Raw genomic sequence first — 18,126 nt, 5'->3', positions numbered from 1 at the left:
GATTTCCCAAACATTAAAAGAACACATATGATCACAAGTATCACAAAAAGCTTTTTTTAATATAAATTCACAATCCCATGCTTCCTTCAGTGTCATAAAAGTTGAACAAACTTAGTTAAGCAAAGTCATAATCTCATATATCTCCTAAGAAAACAAACTTAGTTAAATAGCTTCTTAAGGTAAACTAAATCACCTTACAGACTGGGTCTTAGCTGTCCCATGTAACCAATCTGGTCCTTGAAAACATTTTCCCTTGGAAATCCTGGAATAGGCTCCAGTTCCTAAGGCAGTAATGGAAGAGTGTTCCTCTTAAATTGATTTTTCCAATAACTAGTTCAGGTGGTGAAAACTAGTTTAAACCTTGTGAAGATATCCTTATACTTGTCTTTTAGACATTATTCTTGATAGAAACATTTGAAAGAGTTATATATGTGTGTGTATGTATGTGTATATTTATGTATATATATGTACACAAACATATACATATATATAATATATATATTCTTAGATAAAACAATCTAATCTTGTTACTTTTCTCAAAGTGAAGTTTACAACTCTCTGAAAATTGAAAACTTTTACATCTTTATCACATCACCTTTTTGTCCTGATTGTCTTATCCCCTCTTTAAAGATACATTATCCTGAAATCACCCAGAAAGGAGATACTTTAAGAATTTAATCTTATATGTAAATTTATAACTATTAGCAACCACAAATTCAAAATAGAAAATATTAAAAACAGTAAGATCTTTTATACTTGCATCCATTATAGTAACTCATAAATGTTTAGTATTGCAACAACAGGATTCATTAAATATATAAACTTTTACAATTTACTTTCCCTTGTTATAGAAGTTTGCTATGAAAGGAAAAAGGGACATGATAATAACAATATCAAGACTGTCCCTTCAAGGGTACACACTGACTTAACATTAGTATAAAGCTTCCTTAGCTCTGCTTGATTCCAGGTAGGAGTTATAGTTAGCTTGTATTTTAGAACAGCCAGTCATGCAGCAAAGTTCCACATTATTCATAGTACCATAGCCAGGCTGAGAATTAATCAGGTGGGAAATTTTCCTGTTCAGAAGGGAATAGCACAATAAGGAAACTGAGTCAAGAAGATCCTGCAGTTGTCTATGCAGGGTTGTCCCCTCAAAACCTTCTCAGGCACAAACATCCACCTGTAGCAGTTTTCAGACTGCACTTCTTTGAGCAGCACTTGACATTTCCCTTACATGGTGGATTATTGACTCTATGACAACTCAGACAATCATACCTGAAATCAAAACTTGGAATTATATCAAATTATAGTCCCAAGAGATTTTACCTCAAACCACTAATCCCAGACAATTATTGATTTTTCTCATGTTGTGACAATAAGAGTTAACAATAAACACATGCAAGTTTTCCCTTCTGGTTTAAATCCATGCTGAAACAGATAGCAGTCATTAGAAATTAAAAAAATAATCACATTCCGTCATTGTACACATACAGTGAATACGTGATAGTTCACTCAAAACACAGAAATACACTAGCCACTGTTAACCTTGAGGCTGATAGATATCCACCTCTGAAAGTATTGCATATTATTTCCTAAGGCCAAAATAAAATCTTTAAAACTGGGATCTATGGGTACTAGGATAGCTCAATGATGTAACTTCAATTCATACAATCCAGGTGCATTTCATAATTTTCATAAGCAATGGCCAAACAATCTCTCAAAAATCACTCTGTGAGAAATTCTACTTTCTCATTAAATCACTTCATTATTTTAGAACTTCACAACATTCCTTCAACAACTTCTCTCTCACAGAATTAACAAGATTTATGACTTTGCTAAGGCTAAAGATTCATGGAACTGAAAATCTGGCAAGTCCGTAAAGAACTTTACGGATATTTACAATATTTACAGATATTTACAATCTGTGGTAATTTCTCAAACTCTAAGTTATCACATTATTATAATTTATTTTAAAACCAAATAGACCCAATTAAATACTTGACCGTTTTTTAAAAAAAAAAAAACCTATAACAATAGTTTCTATCAAAAGAGCAGTTAACTTTTTAATTATACAATTATATCACCGTCTGAGTATTGCTTTTCAAATTAACAGCATTCTTTATCAATGATTTCCCTAAAACTACAGTACAAAAAGAATTAAAAGTCTAACAGTAACATAACCAATATCATGAATTTTTAAAACATACCACAAAACTTTTTGGCAGGTCAAATAACATCAATTCAGTTGAATGTGTGTCCAAATCATCTCATATAGCAAATCACTTCATCCTTCTATCAATTTGGCATTTTATACTAATCACATTCAAAAGACCAGTATAGAGTACTTACATTTTTAATTCTTATTCATGCAGTTTCTAAGCATACCACCTTTGATGCCAAATTATCAAGTGTATTTTCTATTAAGGTCTGATATACCTACTATAGAGGTTCAAACATCACAATTACCTTAATAGAACACATCTCACTTTAAATGAGACCAAATTATAATTTAGTTTTAGGACAAACTCAAATCTGGATTTATAATGACAAAAAGTATTACCATTAGCTGCTAGCATTTCAAATTATAGAGCCCAGTGCTTTCAGTTAGCTCCACTACAAAGATTTACAGTGGCAGTTTCACATTCTCATTCTTCTATTTCAGCATTTACAAAAATCTTCAAACCATAATTTGGACAATTATAGCAAAGATATTATATTTCAATTACAAATGTCTTCTCTAATTACTTTGTTCTGCCATCCATTTCTACAAACCAGGAAAATATTTTCCTTTCTTTGCTTCTCTGTAATCCAGAGCTAAAATGACAGAGAAAAGGTATCTTACAGAGTATTTTTTCCCCTTCCTAAAACCTTATCTACTGCTAAAAGTCCAAAGTGGGAGATAGGTCCTGCTTACTGGGATAGAGAGTTTAGCACGAGACTACACAAAGCTGGGAGAACTATTTTGGGTATGAATTTAATTAACTTCCCCAGCATTCTAAACTCTCTGGTTGCAGATTTTTACAGCAGTCTTTCTGGCTGGCTGCATTTTCCCCTTAGAAATCCAAGGTAGCAGAATCTACAAATAATAATAAATATGACATAAGAAAAAGATTTTCCTAAAAAGCTCATAGGGAGGGTAGAGAGGGAAAAAAAGAGAAGAGTATGAACATTCATCCCATGAGTATTCAACCCTGAACAATAGTTTATTTTTACTAATTTACTAATACACATACTATCTTCCCTTATTACTTATACCTTATTACATCATCCTAAGTGAAAGAGTATAGTACTGATTCCCTGCTAGAAGGTCATATGGTTCAACTAATTACCCTTACATTTGCTGCTACCAGTATATAGTCATAGACCAGATATCTGGCTTATTTTCTAATAGTCACAGGAGGGCAAGAGAAGTACAGAAAGTATGTGAGGACTGGCCAAAATAAGAGATGACAGATGCACGCATACACACACACACGTACGCACATTCTTGGTAGATCAGTCCAAGAGGAATATTCATTTGTCCATAAGGGTGGCTAGGTTAGTTCTAACCCTCCCTGAGTAATTCCCTAAGTTAACATGGTACACAGCACCCTAGATTTCTGGACAGCTGGGGTCCTCAATACTAAAACCTAGTCCAGGGCCAGGGACCAAATTGACTGTGTTCCTCCTGAACCACAGAAGTACTCACCTGGTTCTCACTGTATAGAGTGATCTTGTCTAGGATGAACCTTACTTCTTGGGTTGACCATCAAAGAACCCATTTCTGACACCAATTTCTTAGCTGAGTAAAACAGTTTTCTAAACTGCAATGATTTACAAGTTTATTAAATCATCCAACAGAGGGGAGAACCAAAAAAAAAGGTTGGTCCACTTCCCCTGAGTGTCCGTAAATTACACATTATATAGGATTCAGAAAAAGGAACAAAGAAATAGTAGCTGACTTGTCAGCACAGATTCAGTTTCCAAACAAGACTCATGGGATGCTTGAGATACATAATGGGAGAAAACTCATACTCCTTTGATCATTCTTCAGATATGGCTGGGCTTGTGGTCAGCATAACCTAGGTCCTGAGTTAAGTATGAAATGAATCTTGTCTCTAAGCAACAGGTCTAGTTTCCTAGCCACGCAGGGCTAGGTTCAAACAATTCAATAAAATTTCCCCACACTGATTACTATGTGGCAGCTTGGTTACAATATAGGATATTTGTGTGATATATTGCTATAATCTCTTTGCTTCTATTTTATTTAAAAGTTTTGCAACAAAATTCATTTGGGAAATCGGTCTATAGTTTTCTTTCTCTGTTTTGAATCTCATATTGGTTTCAGTATTAAAACCACATTTGTGTCAAAGAAAGGCTGCTAATAATTGATTTCATTTCATCTTCATTGGTTGTGAATTCACTTTTTTCATTTTTTATATTGGTAATTGTTCTTCCTTTTTAAATCAAATTTGGAAATTTTTACCTATTTTTTCAATTTCATAGAATGATTTAATCCTAGGATGAAATTAGCTCCCAGATTATTTCCCCAATCTGACCACGTGGACAAAGCAAGTGAAGAAATCCAAATATTTTTAACCAATTTTAATCTCATTCTATTTCTATTTTAGCCAACCTTGCCTGAACAATAAGTGCTTTACTCTTTAAAACAGGAAACCTAGATAGATATACATACATGGATATGATTTTTTGATTCTTAATATCTAGTAAAACTATAAAGTAACATGCACAATTCAAGATATTTTTACTTACTTTCAGATCTAAACTTTTATTGTTGCCTTTTCTTTTGATACCGATAACCTAGTCATCTCCCCTTAATGCAACCACCTTGTGAACTCCATAATCTCCCCCATATTGAAGAAAATATCTAAAAATAACTGTCACAATCATTCCATCTGACAGTGTATACTGTACTCCAAATCCATGGTCTTTGCCTTTTTATTGAGAAGAGGAAAGTGTCTTTCCTCAAAATTTTTGTTACAATTGTTTAAATTATTGAAGTCATATTATATTTTTTCTTGGTTCCGTTTTCTTAGGTCAGTGTATTTTTGTGTGTGTTTATGCATTTTTGAGCAATACAGATAATGAATATTTTATATAAAGTATATAAACATGCAATTAGTCTATATTTTTAAAGGCTACTGGTATTCTCATGTTTTAATAACAAAATGATGCCTTCTGTAAAGATAGACTCAAGCTTGCATTAGAGAGGAAGCTGGTGGAGTGATCTGCAAGTAATTCATGTACCACTGTCAAACATTTAAGCCAATTATGAATCTTATACAAGCATTTCCAGTTTTTCAGAAACACTAAGAAGTTCAGTCACTTCCCTTGACCTAACCATTCATCATTCATTTTTTTAATGGTACACGGGGTTTCTGTTTCACATTTGGTCCAACTTCCATATATATATATATATATATATATATATATATTGCGTTTGACTTCCTAGTTGTTTCCTAATTTCTAGGTCAATAAACAGCCCTCCCTCACTTAAATCCAATTCACTTTCATGTCATGGCATCACCTCCCTGATGTCATGGTTGTCTTTGAGAACAAAGAACAAATAATAACAAGAAATTTTCTACCTTGTCCTCATTCAGTTCTGTCTCTTCTGTACCTCATTTGTTGCTCAAGGCTCAATAGTTTAAAGTGGTTTGTTTTGTTTTGTTTGTTTAAATCAATGTTACAGACTCCTTATGTTCCATTAACCTTTGGTTTTTGCTTTTGATTGTTGTTTAAAAGTACCAGAATTCGTAATATATCTCTGTTTCCCAGATTCTATTTGTTTCATTATTGTTGCTGCCCTTAATTGGGTGACATGGTATTCAAGTTTGCTACTGACTGTACCAGCATTAATGTAATCTTCTAATGTCTTTCCAGAACTCTTCACTAGTTTTCACAAGGCACTTCTGCCGTGGTAGTATTTTACACCTCTCCTTTGGAATATTCTTAGATAGCTCTACCTTTTCTCCTATGCTTCTCAATGTGGCGAGGGTTGTAGCACATCAATGTGCAGTGTTGACATTTGTTGTGCAATTTTTGCCTAGAGGCAAAGTCTTGGGGCAGCTTTTGATCATGCTGAACAAAGAATTTTTAATGCAAATGGTTCGTGTCTGAGGCTTTCTTGACTTTCTAACTCGCTCCCTCTCCAGTGACACAGATTGCGGCCATCCATTTCTGCCCATCTTGTGTCACTCTTGTCCGTATTCTCCAACAGGTGAGTCTACCTGGTATCGTGGGATCTTCTTTCTGACATTACAAGAACACCATTGGAGCTATGAGCTATCCGCCAGTTATCTTTCACTCTCAACATGTGACCAGACTCTCTTTTGTTGTCATCCATTTCTCCTTCATGATTCCCTGTTTCTAAGAGGCTCACATCCACCATGCACCTTTGCATTACTTTGCATTACCCCCTGGGTGATTATTTTCAATTCCTTTGGAGGATATAGTGTTCCCCATCTCACATCCATATAACAAATTGTTTCAGGGGAAAGTTTGAGGTGACTAAAAGAATTTTGCAATTTCCCAAAGATAATCCAGCCCACCTTCCTCCTTCTGTTCAATTCTGGGTACAACTATGACTTATTTATAGTAGCTAAGATGTGTGCTTGTATGTATGTTTTCTAGACTATGGTAACCAGATGACTAGACAATATAAAGAATTTATCTATTTGTCTATCAGACATATATGTGTATATATATTTGTGTATACATATATTACATATGCATAGAGTCTAATGTAGAATCTGATAACCAAAACACAAAATAAAAATTTTGATGAGAATAATCTACACACTCATTAAGGGCCTCTTTGATGAGTGTATTAGGTGGAAACAAGCAGGCTTTCTCAAGTATTCCAAAGAAGAACATGTCTTTACCATTATCATAAATGACTAAAAATGTAGAAAATACAAGATTTCCTTTGTTTATTGACTGCTATCAACCCAGGAAAAATCCAATAATGTAAAAAAGACTCTTGTCTGGATTATGATATGCAGCACTTGTTTATCATTTCTATATGGTTAGGAAAGAAACAAGCATCTTTGTGCCAGGCACTGTGCTAAGCACTTTGCCAATGTTATCTCATCCGACCCTTTTAATACACCTGGCAGGTAAGTGCTATTCTTATCCCCATTTTACACTTGAAGAAACTGAGGCAAACAGAGTTTAAGTGATTTGCCCAGGGACACAAAGCTAGTAAATGTCAGGCAAGATTTGAACTCAGGTCTTCCTAACAATTTGTGTTCTGTTAGCATATCCTTTAGGAACTCCACATCACAATGAGGAACTCCACATCACAAGACACTAGTGGAAGATTCATATGATCCCTCATTGGTTTAAATTAAGTCTAATTGATAGTTTAAATATTGAAGATATGAAATTTTAGAGTAGCCTGGCTTCCTAAAAGCACTGGATTTAGAAATAAAAGACCTACATTCTAGCCCTGGCTTTGTCACTTACTTGCACTGTATAGTCTTGGACAAATCCCTACACCACTCATCCCTAAAAGAGGAAGAGTAATATTTACAATTTAATAGTAAGCCAAATAATTCAGCCACACCCCTTGAGTAACTTGTACTTCCAGGAGTATAAGGTTCAAAGGACAAAGTAAAAAGAATTTAGGGAAGGGAGTGGGTTGCCCCTCTTAAGGAAACTGTCAGCACTTTTTAGCTAAGTCCAGTTGTAAAACTTCATGGAATTGATCAATTGGGAGAGGTAAGTTAGAGATGGACTAAGTTGACTACCTTAAAAATCCACATTTTGGAGAGCTGGATGATTAGGATTGTCAATGTGCTCCCACAGGCCCTGCTTTTTGAGGACTTTCACCATCTAAGTTGCTTGAGAACACCTACAGTAAAGAATAAGAGAGTTACTACAAAAGTTGATGGGGTATTTTGCTTCTTGTACAGAAAAAGAATGATTTGTAAGTCTGAACAGTCTTATTTGATCCTAAAGTGAGACTCCTTAAATCAATGCAGAGAGAAAGTAAACTGAGTCAGAATGTTATCAATGAACCAAATATTTTAGGCAGTGTGGTGTTGGGAAAGAGTGCTGCATCTGGAATAAAAGACCCCTGGCTCTACCCTTTCCTAGCTGTGTGAATAAGTCTTTTCACCTTTCTGAAACTGGTTCCCTTATTAATCAATCAAAAGGCATTTTTAAGTGTCTATGGGACAGACACTGTGGTAGATTATCTTTCAGATGGAAATTAAAATATTCGTGCTCATGGTTGTTGTAAGGAAAGCATTTTATAAACCTTAGAGCCTACATATTTAAGTAATTTATTTTAATGGTTTTTTTTTCTATTTTTAACAAAAAACTATATATAGATATATATACTTTAATCTCATCAATGCATGAGAAGTCTATGCACCATTTCAGGTATCACCATTCACCTGGTACCAACTACTATAGTTGCAGGCATTAGGGAATTTTAAATTAAGAGGGCATACCACAAAAATCCAAATCTACTAAGTGATGGCAAATGACACATCCTCAAGAACCAAGACAAAGGTTTCCTATAGTAGAATCACTGCATTAATCTACCTCGTTGTCCTTCTCCTGTCTATGCTTTCTCATTGTCTTTATTTTCTGGCTGTGTTATCCTTAGGGTGAGCTGACCATGACCAGCAACATGGAGAGCTTACAGAGTGCTCTGTACCTGGATACTGTACCAGAGTCATGGGCCAAGAAAGCATACCCATCAACATCAGGCCTGGCAAGTTGGTTTGTGGATCTGCTCAACTGAATAAAAGAGCTGGAGAGATGGATGGGAGACTTTGCCCTACCCTCTGCTGTCTGGCTCACAGGCTTTTTTAATCCCCAGTCATTTTTGACAGCCATAATGCAGTCTATGGCTCATAAGAACGAGTGGCCACTGGATAAGATGACCCTGCAATGTGAAGTGACCAAGAAGAGCTGGGAAGATTTCAGTAGCCCACCTCAGGAAGGGGCCTACATCCATCATCTCTTCATGGAAGGAGCCTGCTGGGATACACAGGTAATATTTAGGGACTTAATCAAAATACTATTTATGACATACATTTGAGGTTCTGATGTCTTCAAGTGCAGCAAAAGAATCAGAAATATTCACAACAGATCACTCTAATTTGCCAATCTTAACTTTCTTATCTAAGTCAGACAAGGCTTTATAGCAGTACCTTTCCAAACAAGATCCACTGATGATTGAAAGTAGATAGTTCCAGACTTTAGGACAGTCTACATTACATTTTATACTGCTCTATATATTTGAAAAAAAGTGCCAGAAGTTTCTTGGGGAAGTAATGTTTAGGAGCAGGGGAAGGGTATGGATATAAAATGAGACTTTGTCAGACATGGCCAACATGTTGATCTATTTTTAACAGTTGTGTAGGGGCAGTTTGGTGGCAAAGTGGATAGAGCACCAGCCCTGGAGTCAGTAGGACCCGAGTTCAAATCCTGAGACACTTACTAGCTGTGTGATCCTGAACAAGTCATTTAACCTCAATTTCCTCTAAAAAAAATGCAAAATTTAATAGTTGTGCAAAGGATGGTTCTATTAGAGTAGGGAGAGTCATTAGGAAATGACTACAAAGTATTAAAAAAGCATCAGAAATTGGATGAGGAGCCAGAATGCCTGGTACTAAATTCTGATTCTGCCAAATGCTAGCTGTGTGACCTTGGATGAGTTATTTCACCTAAGTCCTGTTAGTTCTGCCTTTGATGCATTTCATATATGCTTTCTCCTCTGACTGCCACCACCCTGATGCAGGTCCTCTCATCACCTCACAATTGGACTACTGAAATAACCTGTTCACTGGTTTACTTGCCTTAAGTCTCTCTCCACTCAGCTGTCAAACTGATTTTCCTTAAGCACAGATGTGACTATGTCATGCCCTTATTCAATAAACTCCAAAGGCTTCATACAATTTTGAGTATCAAACATAAATTGTTTTAAAGCTCTTCACATCCTTGCCCCTTCCAGTCTATTTACTTCTTACAAGACTTTCCAGTCTTACATCTTCCTTCCCTTTAGGCACTTATTTACCATACCTACAACTCTCTCCTTCCCCATCTCCACCTCCTGGCTTCTTTCTAGTCTTGCTAAAAAAAAAAAAAAAATCTCACCTTCCAGAAGAAGCCTTTTCCGATCCTCCTTAATCTTAGTGTTTTCTGTAATTATCCCCAATTTATCCTATACACAGAGTGACCCAAAAGTTAAAGGTTAAAACTGTAGTAATATATTTGGGACATGCTATACTCTTGTTCGTATTTAGTTGTTTTATTGTCTCCCCCATTAGTCTTTGAGTTCCTTGAGAGCAGGAGTTGGGTTTTTTGTCCTTCCTTTGTATCCTTAGCACTTCGCAGGGTGCCTGGTACATAGTAGGAACCAATAAGGCCTTGACTAAGCCTGTTTTCCCTTCTATAAAACCCCCAACTTCCTGCTACCATAATTTTATGATAAAGCTCTACAATTCTAAGATTGTATACTGGACCCTACTTGTTGAGAAGGCATTCTATCTTAGAAAACTTAACTGAGTGGAGGCCATAAGCTGCTAGAGTCACAAGGAAATTCCTAAGGAAGGAGTTACAAAGATCTGAGAAGAGTATATTACTGAATGCTATTAGGGGTTAGAGGTAGTCACTGATTGTTAAAGAAATTTCCATTTCCCAAGTCTGTTAACCAATATTATGATACTATGACACCTCTCAACAAGGTAAGCATAGGACTTGGAATAAATTAATTCTATAGACCTGCCCATAACATTTTAAAGTATGTGAATTTTTGTTAAAATGAAAATCAACAGTGGCACTGAAGGGAAGAAAGGTTGTAAACGAGCAGAAGGCACTCCGATGAAGGTATGGAGAAGGAATCCTTCTCAGAAGTCAAACTTAGTACCTTGAGCTGGTAAGGGATTTTATAGGTTAATGGTATTTCTGGAACACCTCAGGTATCCTGTTAGTGGTATCCTTTTTCCCAACTGGTTGCCTCCCTAAGTAACTGAAATTCACACAACATCTATATGTATGGCACACTGCTAGCCTTTAGAAGAGATAAAAAGGAAAATGTAAATTTGGGCAGGAGGAAGAAAAAAAGAGGTAGTTTGTTTCTTGTAGATGAGACACTGAATACAGATAGGGAATTCCAGACAGACTACAGAATAAAACTAAAGGAACCTAACTGCCCTACAATAAATAATCCTGGGAAAAATTCCTTTTGGTTTACTATAAAAATTAAACAAAACATATGTGAAATTAACCAAGTTTTTAATTTTTTGAAGTTATCTTCTTTGAAAGGCCAGCTTACAAAGAAACTGGGGTTTTTTTGAGCAAAGTTACAATGAAATCTTATAGAGGGAGCTAGGTGGCTCAGTGGATAGAGCACTGGGTCTGGAGTCAGGAAGACCTGAGTTCAAATCCAACCTCAGACACTTAATAGGTATGTGACCCTGGATAAGTCACTTAACTTTGATTTACCTTAATCCGATGGAGAAGGAAATGGCAAACCACTCCAGCCTCTTTCCGAAGAAAATCCCATAGCATTTTATAGTCCACAAGGTCATGAAGAGTCAAACACAACTCAAAAACAATAAAATCTTACCCAAAAAATTTTAACTGTGGCTGAAGTAAGCCAAATAAAAATGCATCTTTTTATTTCATAAAAAACATTATAACATGGCCCAAGAAAGAATCACTGTTATGGGGGCTACAGGTACTCAAGCAGAACACAGCAGGATTGTAGAAAGCATTAAAGCTGATCATGCCTTGCCAACTGAGTCCATAATGGAGAAAAGAGCCCATAGGAATATCAATTTAGAGACAGAGTGTTGTTTGCAATCAGATCCTGACTGAAGTGGAAGCTATATGCCCCTGAAGTTATCTGAGCCTCTTGTTTTAGGCTATAAGGAATTAGACCTAGAAGGGACCTAAAGATCATCTAGTCCAATCTGTTCACTTTGCAGCTAAAGAAATTGTGTCCCAAACTGTGATTTCCCCCTGTAATAAATGGCAGAATCAACATTGAAACACACATTCTCCATCACCAAATGTTGTGTCATTTCCCCTATACCATCTATCTTGAATAGACTGATTGAAAAGCACGGGTAAAGACGTTGTAAGTAGTTGTGGGAATCAGAAAGCAAAGGTCTAAAGCAAGGAAAGTACTCATTACCAGATGCATTAGAGACAATGAGAGAAATCATTTCCATTAGACAGGGTTTCGGGGGGCAAACTGTCAACATAAGAAGCTAGGTTTCTGTTGTGTCAAGGAGTAGAAAGGAGTGTTTAAGGAAAGGTTGGATGCTATGGAGAGCTTGATCACAACTGGAGTACAGTGGAGGGAGCAACTAGAAAGAGGTGAGAATTAAGTAGACCCTGGAAAAGAGGATGGAATCAGATATGCTATGTCAACAGGGAACTGCATCAACCAGTACAAATCACAACCCATCTGTCCTCTCATCCTGTGCAATTCTTAGTCAGAACATTCGATAAATGTTCCAGTGTCTACCCACTATGCTAAAGGCCTCCTTCTGGGTCTTAACATTGAATGGATTATCACTGTCTTGTAGGTGCTGCTGTCTTTATCACCATATATCTAACTCATCTTTTTTGATGTCTTTTATACTTTTCTTAAACACAATGTATCACTGATAAATGTAGCCTACATATAATCCAATCACCAGGCATTTTTCCACTGAAAATAGCAAATGATCTAAAGGAAACTCTTGGAAAATCCATGCTCCATGCTATGCAACCATAATGTGAGTAGGATAATATTGGTGGACTTCTTGCATCAGTGAGCAGCTTGGACTCACATGAAAGCATTTCACAATTTAATCTGGCCCATTTTTCTACCTATACTATTTTGGGTAGAGCTGGCTGTTTATTTTCAGTTCCTAAGAAATGCAGTGATGGTACTAATTTGAGAGGCTGTTCATTCAAATGTATATCACCATCTTGGCAATATAACTTTTCACTCATTTGCTTTTTCCTATGTGATCAGCTCATACTGAGTGGCCATGAATCTCACTGAAAAGGCCCTGTGACATCCCAGGACTTGGTGCAATCAAGACAATGTTGTCCACAAACAGCCACAGAGACCCTTATTTTACCATCTACAGAAAATCAATCTTCCATTTGGACTTTATGCAGAATATCCTTCATAAGAAGCAACCACCTGTGCTAAGCATGTTTTGTACCTGCTTGATACAAAAGGTTCTCTAAGAACCTTGGCATCTCTCAAGGAATCTTGCATAATTTTAACATATGCATGGAGCCTAGGCAGCCAGGTAGCTAAATAGATAAAGCACTAGGACTTACTTACTATCTGTGCGGCTGTAAGCAAGCCACTTAATCCCTTTGCCTTAAAATCCACTGGAAAAGGAAATGGTAAACTACTCCAGTATCTTTGCCAAGAAAACACCACGGATAGTGTAATCAATGAGGTCATGAAGAGTAAGACACAATTGAATGACTGAACAACATGTGGCCCACCTTGTTGAAGGGCCTTTTTGTTGTGTCATGCTTTTTTCTACTCAGGACTATCTTTTATTCTATCTCTTAAGATGCATTCTACTGTAGTCTATAAAAGCCTCATTGTTCCCTTCTATTTTATCAAAGATACCCTAGACCATTCTTAAAGATCTTATAAAGATCTTTAACATAGGAACATAGGTCAGTAGTTGATGTCTTCTTAATCAACTTTTGGAAAGGAAAACTATCTATGACTTTCCATTGAGGGAGGCAGAATCTTCCCCTTTGAGACACCTGAAAAAACCATCCAAGTGGATTTAAAATTGTATATTTCCTCAATAGGTCAGATTCAGCCACTGTTCCCAATACCTTTAAGTGACATTTTCCCTTACTCATATAGCATACTGGATACTGATGTGCTGAGACCAAATGTGGTTGTTCCATTCTCTGATGGAACTACAGAAATGCTATTAATATAGGCTTTTATTTCTAGTAACAATATGCTATTGAATGCTTTCCCACCACATGAAGTTATCCACCAGGGTTGCGGTTCTAGTCTCCCTTCCTCTAGCCTCCACCTTCATCATGATGAACTTAGGCTTTGCCTCGCTCACCCACCCATATCAGCTTCCCAGAGGATTTGCTTTGCTCAGAGGCCCCTTTCCCTTCATAACAGGAGGAAATATTTACAGGATGAAAAACAATGAGCTACAACCTAGCAAAAGAATCTTTAGTCACATTAGGGTGCTTCCTTAAAACACTGACCTAATCTGCTGCTCTGCACAAAAGGTTCTCTAAGAACCTTGGCAATATTTTTAAAACCATTCACATGTAGAAGCATGAAAAACATGCAGTTTGGTTCACCAAACTAAAAGGGATTATCTAGCCGCGTGACTTTTCTGAGCAAGGACTGAAGGAACTAGGAATGTTTAGCCTGAAGAAGAGATGGATCAAGAGAACCAACAGCTCTCACAAGTACTTTAAAAGGCTGTGTGGGGGTCATCGGTGTGCGCCCGCGGCGGAAGCGGCTGTGGAGACGACGATGGCCGGGACAGGGCCGCCCCCGGGACTCCCGGGTACGGGGGGAGCTTTGCCTTCGGGCCCACGGCCTGGCATGCCCGGGAAGAGCAGCGAGAAGCGACTGAGAGAGATGGAGGCAGAGATGGTGCTGTTTGAGCAGGAAGTCTTGGGAGCCCCAATATCTGGGATTCCAGCCCCAGTTGTGCCAGCTGTGGAACCTGCACCTGTGATCCGCCCAATCATTGCCACCAACACCTACCAGCAGGTCCAACAGAGCCTGGAGGCCCAGGCATTGCTCCCATTGTAGGTCCCCCTGGCCCCTTTGTGGGTCCTGGAGGAGATGCCATGTTCCTTCGCCAGGCGGCAGGTGGCCCACGCCCCATGGCTCTTCGGCCCCCACATCAGGCCCTGATTGGGCCTCCCCTGCCTGGTCCCCGCGGACCTCCTATGATGTTGCCACCAATGGCCTGGGCACCAGGACCCCCACTTGGCACAATGGCAACCCTGAGGCCTCCTCCAGAGGAGCCTCCAGCCCCTCGGGAACTAGGCTTGGGCCTGGGCCTGGGCCTGAAAGAGAAGGAAGAAGCTGCTGCTGTAGCTGTGGCAGCTGCTGCGGCTGCAGGGCTGGAAGAAGCGGGTGCAGCTGTGGGGGGCCCAGGAGCCGCTGCAGTCATTGGGCCCAGCCTCCCCCTGCCCTTGACCATGCCCTTGCCTGAGCCTGAGCCCCTGCCTCTACCCCTGGAAGTCGTTCAGGGCCTGCTTCCACCTCTGCGAATCCCTGAGCTCCTGTCCCTCAGGCCTCTGCCCCAGCCCCAGCCTGAGCCTCAGCCACCCCCGGGACTCATGGCCCTCGAGGTCCCAGAGCCTTTGGGTGAGGACAAGAAGAAAGGGAAGCCAGAGAAGCTAAAACGTTGCATCCGAACAGCAGCTGGGAGCAGTTGGGAAGACCCCAGACTCCTGGAGTGGGATGCAGATGACTTCCGGATCTTCTGTGGGGACCTGGGCAATGCGGTGAATGATGACATTTTGGCCAGAGCCTTCAGCCGATTTCCCTCCTTCCTCAAGGCCAAAGTTATCTGGGATAAGCGCACAGGCAAGACCAAGGGTTACGGCTTTGTCAGTTTCAAGGACCCCAGTGACTATGTGCGCGCCATGAGGGAGATGAATGGAAAGTATGTGTGCTCTTGCCCCATCAAGCTTCGAAAGAGCATGTGGAAGGACCGCAACCTGGATGTTGTTCGGAAGAAGCAGAAGGAGAAGAAACTAGGGCTTAGATAGCCCAGACCCCCAAGATTCCCCTTTATCCCCTGTGATGACCTTGCCCCTGTCTTCAATCTGAATAAATTTGAATTCTTTCCATCAGACACTCTAAAAAAAAAAAAAAAAAAAGGCTGTGTGGGAAAGGGATCAGACTTGTTCACTTTGGCCCCAGGGAGCAGAACCAGAAGTTCTGTGGAAGTTGCAAAGAAGAAAATTTAGGCTTGATGTAAGGAAAAACTTCTTAAAATGAGAATACCTCATAATGACTGGAAGCCTTTAAACAAAGATTAGTTGTTGTAAAAGGGACTCATTTTCTAATGCCGGTTGGATTAGGTTGCCTTTCAAATCTGAAACTGTAACACTGGTCTAATAAAAATGATTTTTTTCCTCATGGTATAAGCTGGATACAATTTCTGTCTTTGAAAGGCAGAGGTAAATTCACACATGATAATTCCATAATGGACCCAGAAAGAAAAGAGTAGGTAGTGTTCCCACCTTTTAAAAAAAGATTCAACAAATATCAAGCACCTAAATATGTACAGAACATTTTTCTATTCATAGAGGAAATACTAAGTTTAGATAAGACAGTATCTCTCCTTACAATCTAGCCATGGGACAAGACACAAATTATTACATAGTGAAAACATTATAAAGTGCTAGGGAGAAAAGTAACCACTGACTGGAAAGTTATGAAAAGATCTCATCGGGGAAGTTATATTTAAGATCAAAGACTTTAAAGGATAGAGGGGAGGCACAGGGCTGGGGAAGAGGAAAACATGAAATATGATCAGCTGAGACTTGGAGATAAGAACATGTAGTCTGGTTTGGTTGGTATACAGAGGCCATGGACAGTGATCATATGAAAAAAGGCTGGGAAGGTAGCATGGGTCTAGATTGTGGCAGGCACTGACTGCCAGACAACAGAGTTCCAAATTCATATGCTAATAGGGGATCTAAAGAGTTTCAGGCAAAGAACTTTGCTAGATGTATGCATAAAAACAACGTAGGATGAATTAGAAGGAATGGAAAATGGAGGCAGGAAGAGGTTATGTTATTGCAACAGTCTAGCACAGGGATCAGCAAACTATTTACACTGTATTTTAAAATGTAAAACAAAACAAAACAAACATTCTTAGTTCCCAGTCCATACTAAAACAAGTGGTGAGCCACATTTGGCCTAAAGGCCATAGATTAACAACCTCTGGTCTAGTGGAAAAGTAATGAAGGCCAGTATTTGAGTAGCAACAGTAGAAATAAAGGAATGGATAGATGTCGGTGAGATAAAATTGATAGATAGGATGACCTCGGGGCAAATATTTATACCTTCTCTCACAATCTTACCCTTGATGGCTCTGGAAGACAGATATCGGGATGGATTAGTTTCGTGACTATCCTTATGTTCTCTTCTTCCCAGGCTGGAATCATTACAGAGGCAAGGCTGAAGGATCTGACTCCTCCCATGCCTGTGATATTCATCAGAGCTGTCCTTGTGGACAAGCAAGACAACCGAAGTACCTATCCCTGTCCAGTATACAAGACACGTCAGCGGGGACCCACTTATGTCTGGACATTTGGTCTGAAAACTAAAGAAGCCCCATCCAAACGGGTATCAGCTGGTGTGGCCTTGCTTTTGCAGGCTTAGCTTCTGCCAGAAGCTCTTGAAGGCAATGAGGCTTGTGCTGGAAATTTCCTAAGGGAATAGACTATGCTGACTGTGCAGCTTGCTTTGGCCATAGGCTAAGGTGAGAAAGGGAAGCAGGTGTTTAAAATGGATCTAAGGATTGAATTTGTGGCTTCAGTTGCTAAAGTGAAAGCATTTCCTAAGGCGGTCCTAGTATCAGACCCCTAATCAGATCATTCAATAAACAGGTCAGAAGAATACAACTTCAGACCATTTATTCACCCACATGTAATACTCAAAACTTTGTCTCTGGAGCACCATTACTCTTATTTTACTCTCTGCTCCTTGACCTCCTCAGAGATTTCTGGGGTGGGTAATGAGAATAAACCTAGAAGCAAATTAACTGTCCTTCTCACTGCAAATAACAATAATTCATGCCCTTTACCTACCCTACTAGCATTCTGGAATCCCCGAGGAACTCCCCAAATTCATCAGAGAGATGGACAGAAGGGAGAACATGACTTCAACATGACACAATTTACTAACTTCTTAATTGACTATCTTCCTCAAAATTTGAGATTAGCAATGATATAAGTGAACACAGTGAGACCAAAAGAGATCAACAATGAATGTTTATTGAGTGTTATAGGGGACACAAGGGAATTAAAAAAAAATTGATACCTATGCTCCCAATTAAAAGAGAAAAACTGTCTTTTGAGAGAGAGACTAGCCTGTAAAAGAACAGTTTTCCTTATGGATTTACTATT

At 38.7% G+C, this 18,126-nt stretch overlaps 2 protein-coding genes across 2 annotated transcripts in view; both read left to right on the top strand.

Moving 5' to 3' along the window:
* Positions 1–18,014, top strand: part of LOC118847377 (dynein heavy chain 9, axonemal-like) — a 61,284-nt gene extending 43,270 nt beyond the window's left edge. The window contains 2 exon segments of the mRNA XM_036755824.1: positions 8,618–9,007; positions 17,153–18,014. Of these exon segments, the coding sequence (XP_036611719.1) occupies positions 8,618–9,007; positions 17,153–17,380 (618 nt within the window). The 3' untranslated portion in view covers positions 17,381–18,014.
* On the top strand, positions 14,501–15,794 carry LOC118848386 (RNA-binding protein 42-like). The gene is given in 2 exon segments (XM_036757250.1): positions 14,501–14,765; positions 14,768–15,794. Coding segments are annotated over 2 exon segments (1,254 nt in total). The 3' UTR covers positions 15,757–15,794.
* Positions 18,015–18,126: the final 112 nt, after the last annotated feature.

This window comes from Trichosurus vulpecula, chromosome 4, assembly GCF_011100635.1.
Source record: "Trichosurus vulpecula isolate mTriVul1 chromosome 4, mTriVul1.pri, whole genome shotgun sequence".
Lineage (NCBI taxonomy): Eukaryota > Metazoa > Chordata > Mammalia > Diprotodontia > Phalangeridae > Trichosurus > Trichosurus vulpecula.
The sequence above is the reverse complement of the archived record's forward strand: the minus strand, read 5'-3'. Positions and strand labels throughout refer to the sequence as shown.